Raw genomic sequence first — 20,422 nt, forward strand, 5'->3', positions numbered from 1 at the left:
AAGACTCTTTACTTAATTCAAGTGAATCATTGCATGCATCATCAATGGCAAAAAAAAAGGACTAAAAGTAGTTGGTCCATCCTTTTTTGGATTTTAATTCTGGAACCATACAACAAGTAATACAAAATAACACAATACACATTTTCAATGCATATATTTAGCTTTAACCGTTATGCAAGTTGTTTCAATAATTGTTAGAGCTCAATCACATGTTAATAAAAGGACATGTGCCAAGGACACACCAAGGTCCTGAAGAGAACTAGAGAGTGTTTCCTAAACACTTTATGTTGCTCTAGTCAGAGAATATCAAAGAAATAATTAGAAAGTATATCATGCATATCTATGAGATTCACTACAAGAAAACAGGCGATTACCGACTACAGTCGGCGACTAATTGTGTAGTCGCTAATTTATACGACTAAAATACGACTACTCTGCGACTAATGTTACGACTACAAGTATATAGTCGTATAATAGTCGCTAATTAACGACTACATACTGTAGTCATTAAAATAGTCGTAATATAACAACTATTATACGACTAACATATAAGACCCCGACTATAGTCGTATCGTAGTCGCTAAATAGGCGACTATTTTGAATGACTATTGATTGTAGTCGCTAAATAGGCGACTACTTTATGACTACATTGCATACGGAAAAAAGTAGTCACAAAAAGTCGCTAATTTGGTGACTAATATGTGACTACAAAACATAGTCACCTTATGGTGGTTTTGTAGTGACTATTTAGTCTCCATAACTGTTTATATAATCAAACTTCACCATTTTTTCTAAAACCTAAATACAAAACTTTAAATCTCAAAACTCAAAAAAATTATCTAGTTACAATAATATATCCATAAACTGAAAACTAACACTTATAAAAATTATAGTTTTCCAAATCTTATTTTTAATCAAAACTTAACCCCAAATCTTAAACTTAAACCCCAAATCCTATACTTCAAACCCTAAACTTAACTACTAAATTCCGACTAATAAAAATAACTAGGCTAATGGATCCAGCGAAACCAAGCCCAACTAAAACGAAGTCGGCCCAGGCCCAACTAAACTCACCTCCACCCTGAGAATTCCTAAGTCATCTTCCTCATTCTTCTTCTCGATTCTTACTCTTTCTCTCAAACAAATTAAACCCTAATTCCTCGATTCTTCCTCTTCCGCTTCCTCAAATCGAACCCTAATCTCCATTTCTTCCCCAAAACTTCCTCAAATCAAACCATAATTCCTCGATTCGCGAAGCAATTCGTCTGACCCTTCGTCTCTTCACTCTGTTTCCTGCAAATCCGGAACAAGATGACTGGTAAGCGAGGCCGGAAGAGAAGAAATGCTCCCAACGCGTCTCAGAGAGCCGTTGGTTCCACCGCTGCAAACCGTAGACCTAAAAATCTGCGCCTCGTCAGCGACGGCGTCCACAACAAACGCCTCAACACCGACAGCCTCTTTCTCCGCAGCAGGATCCTCCTCTGTCTCCACAGCAGGATCCTCCTCCGTCTCCACATCAGAACTCTGAGGCTCAGAGTCACGCGTTTGGTTGTTCCTCTCAAGGTAACAACTTCCAAAACGAATTGCCGGATCTCCAGGAGGATACGCTTGAGGCTCTGACTGCTCTGCTTATGGTGCCGGACCGTCATCTGTTTACAACCGTTCTCTCTCCAACACCGTTGCCAGACCCGACGTGGTATGACTCTTGGTCCCTTCTATAGTGGTTTTTTCTGATTGCTTTGTGTGTTTTAGGATAGAAGAAGTCTGATTGTTTTCAAAATGTTTTGTGTGTTTGACTGTTTGCTTGTTCTTATTGTTTTGTGTGGCTTAGGATAGAAGTCTGATTGTGTGTCTGTCTTAGGATAGATTGTTTTTAAGAAGTCTGATTCTTTTTAAGAAGAAGTCTGATTCTTTGTTTGATTGTTTTAAAAAGAAGTCTGATTGGTTGAATGTTAAAAAGAAGTCTGATTGTGTGATGTCGTATCAGTCTTCATGCTGTGTTTGAGATGTTATCACATATGTTGCAGGTTTGATTGGGACGAGAAATCAAGACTGGTAAGGAGGATTACCAAAGTTTTTACAAACAATTATGTGTATAATTGCTTAAATGTAGTTTTGTTTAATCACTTAGGACTTGTTCAAGAGGCACATGGTCGTGTTTGCAGTTGGAACTTCTTTAGCATCTGTTGCTACTGCTTGGATTGGTAAGTTTTGATATTTGCTTACTTTATCTCGATTTCTCTTGTAGGCTAGGGATTGGACATCTTTTTCCATCTGACCAATAAATTTACATATGTTTCTCTGGATAATGTAGATATTCAAGTTCTTGATTGTGATGTCCGGAGATTAAGTTGCCTAAATGATGCTTGCTTAAGAACTGTTTTGGCGTATCTCGTCAAGTTCTTTGCTGTTTTAATTTCAGCTCATATTGATATAGCCTTTGATGCTTTGGTCTTGTGTGTTTGTATTGTAGAGTTGGATAATAGAAATAACCATGAGGCAGTTTTTGGAGCAGAAAAAGCATGAAAGAGTAAGACAAGGAAGAAGAATTGAAATCAAAAGAGTTAATTAAGCCAAGTTCTTTCTTAAAAATTGTTATCTGCTTTGTGTTAATTATGTTTTTAGGAGGATGATGTAATTTTATTTTCAATAATGTTTTTAGTTTTATTTGTAATATGGTTTTCTTTTAAATGTATAATTTTTATTACTAATAGCAGTACCTTCCAAAAACATATTATAAAATAATTAGTAAAAATATTTAAATACCTAAATACTGTATAAATACATAAATACTGTATAAATACATAAATATTGTATAAATACATAAATACTGTATAAATAAATACAATACTGTATAAATATATAAATACATAATTAAGACCAAAGTCACAATATAGTCGTCAATTAGTCACTAAATTTGGCGACTACTCTACGACTACATTTACGACTACGAATATTAGTCGTAAAGTAGTCGCTAAATGGCGACTAATTTAACGACTATTAATTTTAGCGACTCTCGATTTACGACTACACGTTTTAGTCGCTATTTAGTCGTAACCCACCATTTAGCGACTATTTAGCGACTTTTAGTGTAGTCGCTAAAATCCAGTTTTCTTGTAGTGATTACATAGATGCATTAATGAGTGGAATCTAATAATTTTTTTTCTCATGCGTGGATTATGGGTTTTCTACTAGTTGAGTTCGAAGGAGATTGTTGTAGCCTAAATCGTATTTTGATGGGCGAAGAAACTTATATTGAAATTGAACAATATATTCTCATATATATCGATGTCGGATTCACATACTCAAGTGTTTATTTATTGGGTTAAAGCTCTCAAGATCAAAATACAAGACATAAAATGTATTGAAAAACGTATGAAAATGTATTCAAAATGTAGAGAGAAAATAAAATAGTATTAGCTTTGTAGCAAGATTTTGATGCACCCAAAAATAGTATAATTTCTACAAATAGCTGGACTCGAGAGATGAGTTGACTATGTACCCGAAATGGGATAAAGCCTGGACGTAGTTTGATTATAAAAAAAAAAAAGAGAAAATATTTAGTTATTTGTACCAAATAACATTCTTAGAGGATGTCTACTATAAAATATGGAGTCCCTTTTTGGAGTTTTCACCTTTCTTTTATAGCCTTTATTCTCTTTACAAGATGCCATTAGTTGGCCATTAATTCTATAATAACTCACAAAATAATCCACATGGTAATTATTTGATAAAATTGAATGGCAAGTTTGTTCCTTTGACCATGATAAATAATTCATGCATTGAATCACACATTAATGTCAGGATTTGACCATTGGGCTTCGTAAGTCAATGGACCTCCGATGTACTAAAATGATCTGGAGAGCGGGATCTGGTACCAACAACATAAAGGTTTTGTCCGCACAAAAATTAATAAATAAGAAGTAATATGACAAATAATTTATGACTTCCTCAGAAACAAATCAATTAATTCAATATATATACTAATATTTTTCTTACATTTCTTACAATGCTAAGGGACATGATCTCATTATTTAAAAACAAAGTTTAAGAAAGAATTTTTGTTTTAGAAATGATAAAAATTAGAAGAAAGAAAAGTAAACTTATACAAGAGTAAGTATGTTGCCCGGATCCGAGTGGGATCAGCGAAGCGAAAAAGAGAAAGACCAAGAAAGATTCTTAGGTCATCGTGGTTGACGTGCCATCCTTGACCTTGATCGAAATTCAAAGAGTAATCGTAAGGCTCATAAGCCATGACAAAGAAGAAGGAGAAACCAATAGCTTGAGCTTCCTCATAATCTCATACTTGGGTAAGAGTTTATCTTTTCATTGTTGCTTCTGATTTCTGCAACTCTTGCTGTATTTTCCAAGTACACAGTACAAGTGTACAACTGTCTCTCTGTAAGATGAAGCTGGTGATGACACGTTCCATCTCTTCTAGTCTTCTTGCTTAGAGATTCAAACATCATTTCTATTCTGTCCTTTTTTAGTGTTGGTCAAACCTTCTGTCTATGTGAATATCTTGGCTGTGTTATATATATATATATATATACTAGATCATGACCCGCACGTACGTGCGGAGTTTTATATTTTAAAAAATGTGTTGTAATAAAGTTTTAGTAAATATAGATTATTTTGTTGTTTTGGTGATATATATTGTAGTATATACATTATAATGTACCCAAAAAAGTGTAGAATGTTATTTATGTTGTTTATGACACAATAACTATTGTTGTGAACCATATTTCAAATTTTGGAGTTTGAAACTGAAGAGTAGATTAGAAAAAATCTTAGTTTGAAATATAATATAAGTTAGATTGAAGTAAACAAATATATTTTATTTAGTATTTATAACCCAAACTCATATCAGTTGGGTATATTTAGTTTAATTTTCAGTTTGGTTTTAATCTAGCTTATTAATATTTGAATATTTAAAATAATAATGGTTTCAGCAGTATTTTAAAATTCGTAACAACTTAGCGGTCGGACAATCTGGCACGAAAAGTTCGTACGGAACCGCTACATATCACTTTTGTAAACAACATTCCTCAGGAATGGCTCTTTTGAGCTCTATTTAATTTCGGATGACAAAAAAAAAAAAAAAACTTAGCTGTCGGACCGGAATGAGTTAAAACGGAGTAATGGTTAGTTAGATTTTTATTAACCTTGTGAACTATCAAACCGTATATAAAACCGTTAAAAATGATTAAACAAATACAAATATTTAGAAGTGGACGTAATTCCGTTTGGTTTCGCCATGTTTCATTATATCCTGTGCCGTTCCCCAATTCATGTCGCATAAGAGAATGCATTTCTAATATGAGACAAATTTATTCAATATAGATATTTTAACTTTATTTGATAAACTTGCTCCATAATTTTTAAAAAACAATCCTATCAAAATCTTAAAAAGAAGAGAGGGTTTAATGTGAATAAATTGGGGAAATTGTTAAAAATACCCCTTTTGGTGTGCCCTTTTTCAAAAATGCCCCTTTTAGATGTCCATTTTCAAAAATGCCCCTTTTTAAATCTGAAACTTTTATAAAGTTTTATTAGGTTTATAAGGTACTTATGGATTGTAACTACTACTTGAAGACTCGATCCAAGTATTTATAAGGTTTTATAAGGTGTTTTTAAAGGTTTTACAAGTTATTTTAAAGGATTTTTAAGGTTTTACAAGATATTTTAAAGGTTTTTATTTAAAATGCATTTATAAGGTATTTATAAAGTATTTATAAGATTTTAGATACATAGAAATGTAGTTTGTGAATGTTTTAATAAAATTACATACATATTTGGGTAAATCTTATATTTTTAAGAGCATTTTTTATAGAGAAATTGTTAAAAATGCCCCTTTTTCAATACCCCTTTTCAAAAATGCCCCATTTGAGAGTCCATTTTTAAGTTTGCCCTCTTTTAATTTTTAATGACCATTTTACCCTTATTTGAAACAAAATTAGGTCCACAAAATACAAAATATTTTTTGGCAGGAAAAGTGATCCCACAATTTTCCCGCCAAAACACTTGTAAAAAATCTTTAAAATACCTTGTAAAATTTTCCCGTAAAAATTTTTCCCGCCAAAAATTTTTTTTTGCGGGAAACGTGATTCCGCAATTTTTTTGGCGGGAAAAATTTACAAGGTATTTTAAAGGTTTTACGAAGTATTTACAAGTGTTTTGTAAGGTTTTACATATGTATTTTAAAAGGTTTTACAAGGTACTTATAAAGTTTTACAATGTATTTTAAAAGGTTTTACAAGGTACTTATAAAGTTTTATAAGGAATTTATAACTTGTAAAAAACTTGTAAAACCTTATAAAAAACTTGTAAAATCTTATAACTTGTAAAACCTTATAAAATAGCTTGTAAAATCTTATAATATCTTATAAATACCTTATAAATACGTTGTAAAACCTTTTAAAATACATTGTAAAACCTTATAAATACACTGTAAAAAACCTTTAAAATACCTTGTAAATTTTTCCCGCCAAAAATTTTCCCGCCAAAAATTTAACGCCAAAAAAATTATGGAATCACTTTTCCCGCATAAAAAATTTTTTGGCGGGAAAAAATTTTACGGGAAAATTTTACAAGGTATTTTAAAGGTTTTACAAGTTTTTACAAGTGTTTTGGCGAGAAAAATTGAGGGATCACTTTTCCCGCCAAAAAATATTTTGTATTTTGTGGACCTAATTTTGTTATATTTCCTTATATATTTGTGATATCTTTTATTAAAAGAAGGGTAATTTAGTCATTTTGTACATAAAAGGGGTATTTTTAAAAATGGACAGTCAAAGGGGGCATTTTTGAAAAGGGGTATTGAAAAAGGGGCATTTTTGTGAGTCTCCCTTTTTTATAAGATTTTAAAAAGGGGTATTTTTGAAAAGTGGCATTTTTGCAAAAGCCCTGAATAAATTTTAGATAATCATTTTAAATTAATTGTAATTAATGTGTAAATCTTTTAACAGCTTGTAATTTAAATTAGTTATTTTGGACGTTTGCATATAAGCATAATATTTATATACACAGAATTAGGTTTTAATTTGTGGATTCAATCTTTACCAAAAAAACTAATCTTAATTGTATATTTTAAATTTATGATGACGAAAATATTAAAAAAAAATCTAAAATTTTCTATGATCTCAAAGATTTTGGTATTTTTCCATTAAACTTATACTTATGTCATTTTTCAAATATGCTAATTATGATTGTTCAAATACAATTAATGAGCCGTTAAAAAAATCTTATTAATGTTTCTTTCCAAAAAAAAAGCTATTCAAATTTAAAAGAAAAAAAAAAGAATATTGGTGTGAATAATATTTTCTCATTTTAAATATTTTCATTGAAAATTTTAAAAAATGTTATTTAAATTATATTTTAATGTTTTTATGAAAAAGAAAATAATCGAATTTAGAAGAATGTATATTCCAAAAGTGTGTAACTATTTGATACGAAATAAAATAATTTATTTGATATGAAATATATTAATTTATTTGGCTTTAAATAAAATAATTTGGAGATAGAGTAGCTATTATTATTCAAAATTAGTTTAGTAATATATATTTAAAATAATGAAAACGACCCTTTTTTTTTTGTCAACCGCACATTAATTAATAAATAACTCTTTGATTGGTTGCCCACCTAGGAGGAGAAGTGTTTACAAAAGTAACTTCAGAAAATAAAAATTTAGAAGATCGGGCTAAACAGTCCGCTTTAACATTACATAAACGAGAAATAAGAGAAAGCGAGAACAAGGGAAAGTAGACACGGAGCAAACCAAACTCATATAGCAGATTGGAGAAAACGACCCGTTTAAAATAAAGATATTTCAATATTTATATCATTTAAATTCTAATTAAAATGTAAAATATTTTAATCTATACTGGAAAAATTTTCTAGATATTTACAAATCTAAAATCCAAAAATTATTTGTTGGATATGCTATATTTTTAAAAATGGAAGTATTTAGTTTAGATTATATATGATAAATATATTAAATGTTTTTTCATATTTGGAAAATCAAATTTTAAAATCGTTTTTTTCATGTGTACTAATCGGAATTAATTAGCATTTTTTTATTAAGGAAATGTTTTAAAATCTAAACTACCCGTTTTAAAAAAAAAAAGATATTTTAAAATTTATATCATTTAAATTCTAATTAAAATGTAAAATCTTTTAATCTTTCTTCAAATTAAAAAAAACGAATGGCATCATATGTAATATTCTACAACTTAAAAGATTTTTCATTATCTAGTGATTCTCAATTAATAGTATACTAGATCCTGACCCGCACATACGTACGGGATTTCAAATTTTAAGAAAATGTGTTGTAATAAACTTTTTGTAAATATAGAATATTTTGTTGTTTTGGTGATATATATTGTTGTATATATATTATAATATACGTATAAAACCGTAGAATGCTATTTATTAATTTATATTGTTTATGACACAATAATTAATGTTGTGAACCATACGTCAAATTTGGGAGTTTGAAACTGAAGTAAATTAGAAAAAAAAATCTTATTAGATTAGAATATAATATAGGTTAGATTGATGTAAACAAATATTTATTTTATATAGTATTTATAAACCAATCTTAGATTAATTGTGAGATAATCAACGACGTGGATGTATGTATAATATTTATAGGAAATAGATTGTACATGAAATTAGATTTTTATTTGTGGATGATGACGAAAAATACTAATCTTAATTGCATATTTTAAATTTATGATGACCAAAATATTAAAAAAAAAACTAAAATTTCCTATGATCCTTATGCATTATCGCAAATATGGTGATTATGATTGTTCAAATACAAGTAATGAGCTCTTAATAAAATTCTATTAATGTTTGTTTCCAGAAAAGAAACTATTCAAGTTTGATAGAAAAATAAGAATATTGGTGTGAATGAATATTTTCTCATTTTGAAGTATTTGCTTTGAAAATTTAAACATTGGTATTTAAATTATATTTTAATTTTTTCTGAAAAAAATAAAATAATCGAAAATTTAAACATTGCATATTTTGGACAGTCAAAATCTATATATTAATTCACAGATAAGAAAAAATATATATATATAGATATATATATATATATATAATTATATATTATAGTACTTTATTAAGTCAACTCAGTGTGGAAGTCGAAACTAACACAATCGAGATTTGTCTTGGGTTTTAATTTAGGGATACGATTTGCGAGAATTCTCAAAGAACGACAGAATCAATTGATACCAAAGATGGTGTTCTTGATATTATTAAGAAAAAGATGACTTTGATCGTACAAGAGTTTGATCGTAAAAGAAAAAGGTGTTTGCGCTGTGAGAGCTTTGCGTAGTGTAAATTCTAGAGTGATATTGCTTGCGCCTCCGCTTGAGCCTTGAGTCTCTTTATATAGGGGTGATAAACCGCCTCTCCAGCGATATTCTCGGAAAATTTCCATTTATCTCGAAGTCGGCTTAGAATATCGCGGAATAAGGATAATTTTCTTATTCTTCGGAGTTTCTTGGAAGATTTCCTGATTTGAGTTGATCCTTTGAGATTCTTCCTTATCATTTCTGGGTCTATCGGAAATGATCCTTCTTTTTCGGAAATGACGACTCGCTTGGAAATGGTACTTTGAAGATGAATATTTTACTAAGTCTTTGCCTCGGGTGACTTGTGCAATCGGCTCGGGGACAGGAGAGGCATGGCCCAGGCTCCCGAGGGAAATCGGCTCGGGTCCACGGAAGGAGCCAGCTCGGGCGTCCTGGCACGAACCGGCTCGGATTCCTGGAGTGAACCGGCTCGGGCGCTTGAAGAGAGCCGGCTCGGGTTCACAAGCTTGCTGACAGACCCCGAGCAGGCTATGGGCGTTCCCCGAGGCAACCGGTGCAGTGACCCGAGGTGAATGGCACTTTGCACCGAGGTGAATGGCTCGCTTCCTATGAAATAGTTGGTATGCTTCCCCGAGGTGTCTTCAGAAGTTCCCTGAGGCGTCCAAAGTCCGGCTCGGTGCTAAGGGATGAAATCCGACCCTAACAGTTAGCCCCCCAGCTCGTTGATTTGAGGAGCGAGCAATGAGCTTTACGATTGTTAGTCCGAGCCGTTTTAAACTTTGTTCCGAGCCCATCCTTGTATGCCGCGAAGTTTTTCCATGTTTCAAAGATGGTTCGTATCCTTCGATGATTCTTATTCTCTTGACGATTCGAATCCCCTTGACGTTTCGTCTTCTTCTAGCGTGTGACGGTTGAGTTTCCTTCTCGAGAAGCAGAAAGGTCTTTGATGATTCCCGAGGTTCGTGCGGATGCGAAGCATCCTGATATTGCTCACGCGCACCCGACGCGCTCGAGACTTGGGCGGATGCGAAATATTCTTCAACTCGGCCGTACCCGACGCGCCGAAGCATTCTATAAATATCCGACTCCCACTTCATTTTCTCATTTCGCGATCTGCAAGGAAAAATTCTAAGGTTCGCTTCTTTTCTCTCTGATCTTGATCTCTTTAATTTCCTCTGCTTTGTTTTACTTTCCGTCGTTCCTCCGCCGTGCTAGATCTTAGATTTGGTTTTTCCGATTTCAAATCTTGTTTCTACGATTCTTTTCGATTTACCCGAGCCGAAAGATGTCACTTTCCGATTCGAGCGATTCATCCCGAGGCAGAAACATTCCTGTTCACGAAAGGAAGATGGTTTGGAGCAGTCCCTCGGAAGGACCCGAGGCTAGTCTTTCAGATCGCTCCGAGCCAAACGAAGATAGCGCAGCGGAATCGTCATCCAAGGGCCGAGATTTGAGCCGATTTGTGGCTCGGGAAGATTCTTTTGCGAACGTGGCTCGGGATGAAGATTTGCCTGATGACCCAAGGCGACGTTAAACGAAAGGAAGATGCGCCCTCCGGCTACGGATGAAGCTGGGGGTTCTCGCTGGAAGGATGTTCCCGAGCCGCCTTTGCTCCTAGTTAAGGCCGAAGCGATCCATTATGACTCGGACGCGGAGGCAAGAATGCTTCGGGCCAGGGTGCAAGCGGCCAAGGCTCAGCAGCAGAAGGTGAAACGAGCCAGAAAGGTGAAAATGCCTGACCCTCCTGGTTCTACGCTATCTACAGAGGACTCCCTTAGAGATTTGAGAGCTCGGTTCGGTTTTAGTGAGGGAGTCACTATGAGGCTTCCGACCCCGAGCGAACGAGCCGATAATCCTCCCGAGGGGTTCTTCACGTTGTACGAGGGGTTTTTCCATTTTTGTTTCCTGTGGTTCCCTCTCCCGAGGCTAATCGTGGAGTACTTGTGGTCGTATAAGATTACGTTAGCTCAGATCTCAACTCGTGGACTGCGGCATATTATTGGGATCTTAGTTAGGAGTTTCGAGGCGGATAAAACCTTGTCCCTCGGGCATTTAAGGAATTTCTTGGAGGTTCGTCGTAGCCCGGGTCCTTTGGAAAGATATTACATCTCGCCGAGCAAGAATAAAAAGATCATTGGCGGGTTCCCGAGCAAGGATGAGAAATATACTGATCACTTCTTCTTCGTCGCGATTGACGAAGACTCTGTCCCCGAGGGATGCCTTGATAAAATTGTTGCGAAATGGGGCAAAATCGGTAGTTTACCCGAAGCGTTTGAATTTCCTTTCTGTTGTGACTTGATTGATTTATTCTAACCACTTTTGTTTTCGTTTGCAGATCGTGATCCGACGTTTCTTGAGCTCATCCCTGAAGATCTTTTGGAAACGTACGAAGAGTTGGCTTCCCGGAAGTGTCATTGGACCAAGCACTTCAGACTTAAAAGGGTCGAAAAAGCGTTGAGGCTTCGTGGTGTTTCTTGCTCTTCGTCATCATCCTCTTCGGATCACCGATTAAGCGGTTTCGTAGAGATGCAGAAAGCAAAAATGACGCTAAGGGAGAAGAAGGCTGCAGAGAGGGAAGCAGCCGAGCAGAGAAGAACCATCGAGGCAATTTTCAAACCTTTGCCCGAGGCGATTGACGCGCCTGAGGGGTCTGGACGACCCGAGGTGTCTGGTCTGCCCGAGGCGTCAAACAGGCCCGAGGTGACAGATGATTCCGGAGGGTCAAGGATCGGTTTAACTGTGACTTCGGTTCCTCCCGAAGCATCCGAGGACGTCCTGGCTGGGACCGGTGGAGCTCGTGCTCCCGAGGTGGAAAGTACCGAGGTCGTGGTTGGGCTGGCCGCTGGTGGACAGGCTAAGTCCAAGGGGAAACGTTCTCGGGGCGAGCGTTCTACCGACAAGAGGAAGAGGTCGAAGAGCGATCACAGTAGCTCTCGGCTGATTTACAAGGACAAGGTGGCTTCGGCCAACCTTGTTGCTTCGTGTGCATGGCCGCTGCTGACGGCCCCTGAGAATTTGGCCGAGGCAGAACGATACGCCGAGACTTCTGCCAACTTTCTAAAGGTAAATGTTCTTTGAATTTTTCGTTCCGAAATACTTTGTTCTCGACGCGTTTTTGTTGTCTTATTCCCAGGCTTTCTCCTCGATGAACACACTGGTTCGTTCTTACGAGTCCACGAATCGCTAGCACGAAGCTGCCAACGAGCAGTTTGAGATAGCCCGCGTGGAATCGGAGAGGAGAGTGGCCGAGGCGACTGCAGCGAGGGAAAAGGCCGAGGCCTTGGTCGCGGGTGAGCGAGAAGCGAGGCTGAAAGAGGTCGAGGAGAATGCTCGAATTCGGCAAAAAGCCGAAGCGGAGATTGAGCGCATCAACCGCTTGTTTGCCGAGGAGAAGTCCCTTCGGGAGGCCGAGGTTGCCCGAGCCAGGAAGGCTGCAAAAAGGGAGGTTACCGAAGAGTTCGCCAAGCAGATCAAAACGATCGAGGCGAAGCTGGAGCAGTTCGACCAGGTCGCTGATCGATACATGTACTTCTCCCAGGCTAAGGCTAACGCCGAGCTGATTGCCGAGCTTGAGGAGGGCAAGACGATCGAGGACGAGAAGAAAGAAGTGGAGGCATGGAAAGAAGAGTTTGGGGATGCCGAGGCGGAGTACTCTCAGCTCGCAGTCGAGCTGCTCGAAACTTTGAAGATTCCTCCGGTGTCGCCTGACTCTGTTCATGATAGCCTTGGGAATAGGTCGGTGGAAGGTGAAGCGATCGAAGTTGGAGTTATCGATCAAGCGGGTACGAACCTAGGCTCCGAGGCTGCACTTGTTCGAGACGAGGAGCAGGACAAGTGATCCCGAGGCGTCCTTTATGTTTAGGACTTTATTATTTTTTTTTGTAAAATTTATGCCTGGATGGCTTTATCCATTTAATATGAATGCTCTTCCCAAGTGCCTGATTTGTTATTGTTTACCTTGAGATGTTTCCGAACCAGATCTGGTACCAGTGTTGAGTAACTGGGTTTTCGTAGATCTGACTTGTTTATTGGGAAGTTAGTCTTTTCCGAACCGTTTTGACTTCCGAGGTGAAAGTGCAATGGATCGTTCACCAGTGTTAAGAGATAACTGGGTTCCGGTCATGTGGACTAATCTTTATCGGTTGCGACCCGAGCTGATATAGTCGAAGCCAGTGCTTAGAAGCAAACTAGGGTACCAGTGTTGAAGTCAACTGGGTTTTCTGAAGACAATTTCTTTGTGGCCAGATATCTCCGACCGAATTGTCTTGAATACTTATATAGCGCGCTGTAACCGAGGCGGTGATATAGTCGAAGCCAGTGCTTAGAAGCAAACTAGGCGTCCGAGGACGAGCTGCCTACGTACCCCTTTCAGGGATCAAGCCACCCCGTAGTTCGAGTACATGCGTACCTTAGGTTTTTAGCGGTAGTATTTCCTTAGATGCATTGCGTTCCAGGATCTAGGTACCGCTTTGCCGTTCATGTTGATGAGTTCGTAGATGCCGGGACGGATTACCTTTGCGATCGTGTAAGGTCCCCCCCAATTCGCGCCGAGCTTACCTGCGTTCTGCTCGGCGGTATTCTGGAAAACTTTGCGCAGTACGAGATCTCCTTCGTGGAAACGGCGATGCTTAACGTGAGAATTGTAGTACCGAGCCGTTGCATTCTGATAGTTCTGCATACGGATCAAAGCCGAATCTCTTCTTTCGTCTATTAAGTCCAGCTCGTCTAGCATCATCTGAGTGTTGGAATTTTCCTGCTCGGGGAGAAAACGTCTTCTTAGTCCCGGGATCTCGGCTTCGGTGGGAATCACACACTCCGCGCCGTAGACAAGGGCGAAAGGCGTTTCTCCCGTGGCCCGCCGTGGCGTGGTTCTGTGCGACTATAGTACTCCTTCCAATTCGTCGGCCCAGCGGCTTTTCTTTGCGTCGAGGCACTTTTTTATTCCGTCGAGAATCGTCTTGTTTACCGCTTCGGCCTGTCCGTTTCCCTGAGGGTACCGAGGCGTAGATTTGCTGGGGCGAATTCCCCATTTCTCGAAGAATCATTCGAACCGAGCCGAAATAAACTGCGATCCGTTGTCTGTAACGATCTCGTAAGGTATCCCGTGGCGGCATATGATGTTCTTCCAGACAAAGCTCTCGACCTGCGCGTTTTTTATGCTGGCGTAGGAGTCTGCCTCGATCCATTTGGAGAAGTAGTCTGTCAGTACGAGGACGAGTTTCTTCTGCTTGGAGTTGTGTAGAGGTCCAATGATGTCCATGGACCATCACATGAATGGATAAGGCGAAGTGATGGAAGAGAGGAGTTCTGCGGGTTGATGAATGGTTGGTGCGTGCCTTTGGCATTTATCACACCGTTGAGAAAACTTCTCGCAGTCTTTGACCATTGTCGGCCAAAAATATCTGTGGCGTTTGATCTTTATAGCTAGGGCTCTCCCGCCAGAATGGTTTCCGCAAGATCCGCCGTGTATTTCTTCCATGACCTTCCGAGCTTCATTTCCTTCGACACAGATAAGGAGGGGACCGGAAAATCGCCATTTAAAGAGTTCTCCGTCGATCAGAGTATACCGAGCCGCTTTTGCCTTAAGTTTCCGAGCTGCCCATTTTTCAGTAGGAACTTCTCCATCGGCTATGTAGCTTCGGATGGCTCCGATCCATTTGGCGTCGCTTCCGTATTCGGGCTCAGTTGCGTCCGTAGTTTGCTGGTTTAGCAGTTCGATGTCCATTTCTTCTGGTTCTTCTGTCTCCCGAGCTGTTAGAACTTGATCCTTGCTATCATCTTCAATGCTCGGCTTTTCGATGAACTCAACCGGTATGATTCTCTTCATATTTGGGTCGGAGGTTGAAGCTAGAGCCGCTAAGGCATCGGCCGATGTGTTCTCACCTCGTGGGATTCTGGTTAACTCGAACTCTCCGAACTGTTTCGCCAAGTCTTGCGTGAGAGCAAGATACGCTTCCATTCGTTCGTCGCGAGCCGCGTATTCTCCATTGAATTGATTAGCCACGAGCTGGGAGTCGCAAAAGGCTCGCAGCTTGTTGATCTTAAGTCCCCGAGCCAGCTTAAGTCCTGCTATTAGCGCTTCATACTCAGGCACGTTGTTAGTCGCGTCGAAATTTAGCCGAAAGGATTGTTCTAGGATTTCACCCTCTGGTGATGCTAGGCGGATTCCGACGCCAGAACCTTGTTTTGAGGATGAGCCGTCGACGTGGAGGATCCAAACAGCGTTGGGTGACTCTTCTCGGGCGTTCTCTGTTGGCAGCTCGATGATAAAATCGGCCAGGACTTGAGATTTCGCGCATGTTTTGTTCCTGTATTCGATGTCATACTCGCTGAGCTCTACTGCCCACTTGGCCAGGCGTCCCGATTGGCTCGGACTATGCAGGATAGTTCGGAGTGATACGGGCGCCATGACGACAATTGAGTGAGACTGGAAGTATGGCCGTAGCTTCCGAGCTGACATTACTACGGCGAGGGCGAGCTTTTCAGTTTGCGGGTAGCGTGTTTCCACGTCGGGGAAAGTTTGCGAGACATAAAATATCGGCTTCTGCTCTCCTCTGTCTTCCCTGACTATGACTCCACTTATTGCTGTATCAGAGACTGCGATGTACAGAAATAACGGCTCGCCCGGGACTGGTTTTGCCAAAACCGGTGGATTAGCCAGATACTTCTTCAGCTCCTGGAAAGCTTCTTCACAACGATCAGTCAATTCGAATTTCTTGTTTCCGCGCAGAGTATCGTAGAAAGCCAGGCATTTGTCAGTGGACCGCGAGATGAATCGGTTCAAGGCTGCGACTCTCCCTGTGAGACGTTGGACTTCGCGCTTGTTCTGTGGTGAGGGCATGTTTAGTTGAGCATCGATTTGCTTCGGGTTTGCTTCGATGCCTCGGTGAGTTACGAGATATCCCAAGAATTCACCCGACTTTACCGCGAAACGACATTTTGCCGGGTTGAGCTTCATGTTGTGCTTGTTGAGCTGGTGAAAACAGTCGCGTAGATGGGCTATGTGATCGTTTTCTTCAAGGGATTTGACTAGCATGTCATCGATGTAAACTTCCATCGTTTTCCCGAGCTGCTCGGAGAACATCCTGTTGACGAGCCGTTGATACATTGCGCCAGTGATATGTCTATATTTTACTTGTTTTGAGCATCCATTTAGCATCACTTTATCATCATTTCGTCATTGTTTCATACCATTCTTCATCATTTTTCATCACTTTGCATGATTAGGATAGTTTTGCATGCATGTTGCATATTTGAGTTGTTTTCAGGTGATTTGGAGCTGTTGGTGAGCAAATTGGAAGAAGTGGACCAGAACCCATCAGTATGCTCGACCACGAGGTCGAGCACCATCATCATGACCTTCCAAATGCACTCGACCACGACCAAGTCGAGCACCAAGTCGATCACCAACTCGATCACCAACTCGATCACCAAGTCGAGCACCAAGTCGATCACCAACTCGATCACCAACTCGATCACCAAGTCGAGCACCTAGTCGATCACTAACTCGATCGCCAACTCGAGCACCAAGTCGATCACCAAGTCGATCACCAAGTCGAGTACCCTCTTCTTCAGCCACTCGACTGGATGCTCGATCTCCACTCCCCACAGCCACTTAATCACAAGCTTCAGAGTCTTCTCAGATCCCAACTCAACCAGAGACTGAGCATAAGGAAGAGAAGAGGATGAAGCACTACTCGACTCACCACTCGACCTAGGTACTCGATTGCATCACGACCAGATCAAGAAACCGCAAAGGCACCAGCTTTACTCGACCTCTCTACTCGATTGCACGAGCCGAATGTCTCCGTAAACCGCCTTAATACTTTGTCGTCTTGTGATTTAGGGTTTCCTAGTATTTACTATAAATAGGTTGTTTCTCTTAATTTTCAGAACTAAGTTTTATTCTGTCTAAGTTATTTTTCTGCAGAACAATTAGTGCTTTCTTCATCTTTGTAATCCAGATTTCTCTTAATCTATTGAGTATTTGCTTTTGATTTCTTTTACAAAGTTGTTCATCTTGTTGAGATCTTGCTAATATGAAGTTTTTATGTATTTCTGGGTTTGTGTTCTTGGTTATGAATTTTGAGTAGTTATTAGGGTTCTTGAGGATGGGTTAGAGTAGTTTAGAATCCTTGATCTGCTAGGTGGTTGAGTTTGATTGGTAGATCCCTTCTGGATTAGTTGTTCTTAATGTTGATTGCTTTCTGATCAACTGGAATCTGTGCCCAGACATTTCCGCACCCAAAAGGTGTTCGATGAAATGTCTGAACCACTAATTCCAGAGATTCGTGGCTCTGTACCAAGGTATTGGTTACAGGGAGCGTTTTGGCTTAGACTTGTTGTTTCGTAATGCCTGTTAGGTTAGCTCTCGTCAATGGTGATTGAGTCTGGGACTAGCTTTGCTTGAGGATCTCTGTTGCGGTAGCACTTTGGTTTGGTTATTGAACTTGTTGTCTAGGGATAGTTTGTTGAGCATGTTAACCACCTGTTAGATTAAGGAGACTTCACTACTCGATTACCCCATCCTCAGGAATTTCTCTTCCAATTGATTTCTTTGTTCACATCGCTATTGATTGCTTGATCTCGTTACTTGTTGCTTAGTTTTTGCATTTTTACTTATTTCACTTGAATTACTCGACCACACCCAGCGGTTTGGAAACGGACTGTGTGGTAGAGTAGTTTTACTGCAGTTTCCATTTGGTACTCGACCTGGCACTCGACCACATCCAGTGCTTGGCATCAAGCTGTGTGATCGAGTGTGTTGTCTGTTTCTGTTAGAATTATTGTTTTCTGCATGATCACTGGAACTGTTAACAACCTCAAAACCTGTTATTGCTTGGCTTGACTCTGTGAAATCTGATTGCATCTTGATTGCTAGCATCACACCCATTTGGATTGACACCTTAAATACTACAACGACATGATAGTAATTTAAGGATAATTGATCTTAGTCAAAATCCTACTATCAATTTGGCGCCGTTGCCGGGGATCGAACCCGGGTCACCCGCGTGACAGGCGGGAATACTTACCACTATACTTACCACCTCGGTCTGTGATGAAGGCTGTCTTCTCGCGGTCGTCGGGGTGCATGAGAATCTGGTTGTATCCCGCAAAAGCATCCATGAACGATAGCAACTTATTTCCCGCAGTTGCTTCTACTAAACGATCGATATGTGGGAGCAGAAAACTGTCTTTGGGACAAGCTTTGTTAAGATCAGTGAAGTCGACGCAAACTCTCCACTTGCCGTTCTTCTTTTTAACCACGACAGGATTTGCGAACCAGTCTGGATATCTTGCTTCGGAGATTGAACCGATCTTCAGGAGTTTTTCTACTTCTGCATTTACGGCATCCGCGCGATCCCGACCCAATTTTCTTCGCTTCTGCTTGATGGGCTTGAAAGATGGGTCAACATTCAACTCGTGGCAGATTACGTCGATGCTTACTTCAGGTAGATCTTCAGCCGACCAGGCGAAGGTGTCAATGTTCTCCTTGAGGAATGAGATGAGCTCGGTCTTGATCTCCTCGGTTAAGTCGCTGCCGATTTCCACGCACCGTTCAGGCCGTTCCTCGTCGAGGCTAATGGAGATTACAGGATTTAAGGTAGGCTTCTTCTCCTCGCGTGCCTCCTCGATCTGTAATTGCTATAACTGTTTAGATATAGCCTTCTCTTCGCTCCGGCCGAGTTTCGATTTTTTGTGGTCAGATTCGGCCTTGGCTTCAGTGACCGGGTTTCGGAGCTTGTGTGCTGCCATGAAGCACATCCGTGAATTTTTCTGACTTCCCCAAATCGTTTTCACGCCATTGGGGGTCGGGAATTTGACACAGAGATGATACGTTGATGCGACAGCTCGCATTAGATTTAGCCATGGCGTCCCCATTATGACGTTGTAGATGGTAGGTTGGTCGGTGACCGAGAAGTTGACTATCTTTGTTATCCCGCCGGCTCGGACTGGTAATTGGATGGTTCCAAGCGTCATTAAAGTTTCTCCTGAAAACCCAAGGACTGGCCTCGGGGTCGGAGTTACCTGTGACATGTCGATGTTCATTTGTCGGAGCGTTTCACGAAAGATTACGTCGATGGTGCTGCCGGTGTCAATTAATACTCGGTAAATATCATGGTCTCCTATCGCTAATGTGACGACGATTGGATCGTTATGAGGCATGTCGAGCCCGTTTGTCTCGCTTTCTTCGAAAGTGATCACGTCGTTAGGTCGATCGAAGGGTCTTGTCCAGTTGCTAGGCGTTTCGGCTCGGCGTTGATAAGCCTTGATTGCCGCTACGGTGTCAGGACAGTATGGCGATCCACCCATTATGGTGAGAACCTTCTGCCGCGTACCATCTCGGTCTTCGTCTTCCGTCCTCCGGGTTCTTTTCTGAGACTCCTGGTTCCTCGGCTCGGGGTCTCTCCCCGGGTTGGTCTGCTCGCGCTCTGGCTCTGGTTCGAGGTCCTTAAGAGTGACGTTCGTTCCGAGCTCTCCAGCTAGGAATTTGGTTGCTAACTTAGCGCCGAGGCTTCGGCATCTCGAGGTATGGTGGCCGAAAATTTTGTGGTGTTCGCAATATTCTTGATCATTGCTCGGTGGCTGATCCCTTGTCCAGGTGAAGGACTCTCTTCCTCGCCCACGGCCTCGGCCTCTGCCGCGGCCTCGGCCTCGCGGCGTGTCAATCTGGTAGTTATGGTATCCTGAGAAAAAAAAGGAATGAAAAGGAACAAAAAGGAAAAGAAAATGATCAAAACCAGGAACCAAAAGGAACATAAGAATTGAACAAATGATTATGGTAAATGGTAACCAAAAAATTGAACAAATATTTAACATAATAATTATTAAAAATTATTTATTTTATTTAGTTTATAAATTTTATTTAAAATTAATGTTTTATTTTAATTTGAAACGAAATATAGTATAATTCAAATATTTTATTTTAAAATAATATAAATTTCACTTGAAAGCATTTATTTATTTATTTTAGTATAAATACTAATTTAAAACAAAGTCATAAGATTCATTTAAATTAAAGTTTTGATAAAAGTTTTTTTATACATAAATATATAATAAAAATATAGGAATTATTTATGTATAAAAATGTAAATATT

General features: G+C 39.4%; 1 protein-coding gene across 1 annotated transcript; it reads left to right on the forward strand.

Moving 5' to 3' along the window:
* Nucleotides 1–864: 864 nt before the first annotated feature.
* Nucleotides 865–2,526, forward strand: LOC9316769. Its single transcript, XM_021027918.1, has 4 exons — nucleotides 865–1,696; nucleotides 2,028–2,055; nucleotides 2,132–2,204; nucleotides 2,315–2,526. The coding sequence occupies exons 1-4, from the start codon at nucleotides 1,632–1,634 to the stop codon at nucleotides 2,524–2,526; spliced, it is 378 nt and encodes a 125-aa protein (XP_020883577.1). The 5' UTR covers nucleotides 865–1,631.
* Nucleotides 2,527–20,422: the final 17,896 nt, after the last annotated feature.

This window comes from Arabidopsis lyrata (genome assembly GCF_000004255.2).
Source record: "Arabidopsis lyrata subsp. lyrata unplaced genomic scaffold ARALYscaffold_4, whole genome shotgun sequence".
NCBI lineage: Eukaryota > Viridiplantae > Streptophyta > Magnoliopsida > Brassicales > Brassicaceae > Arabidopsis > Arabidopsis lyrata.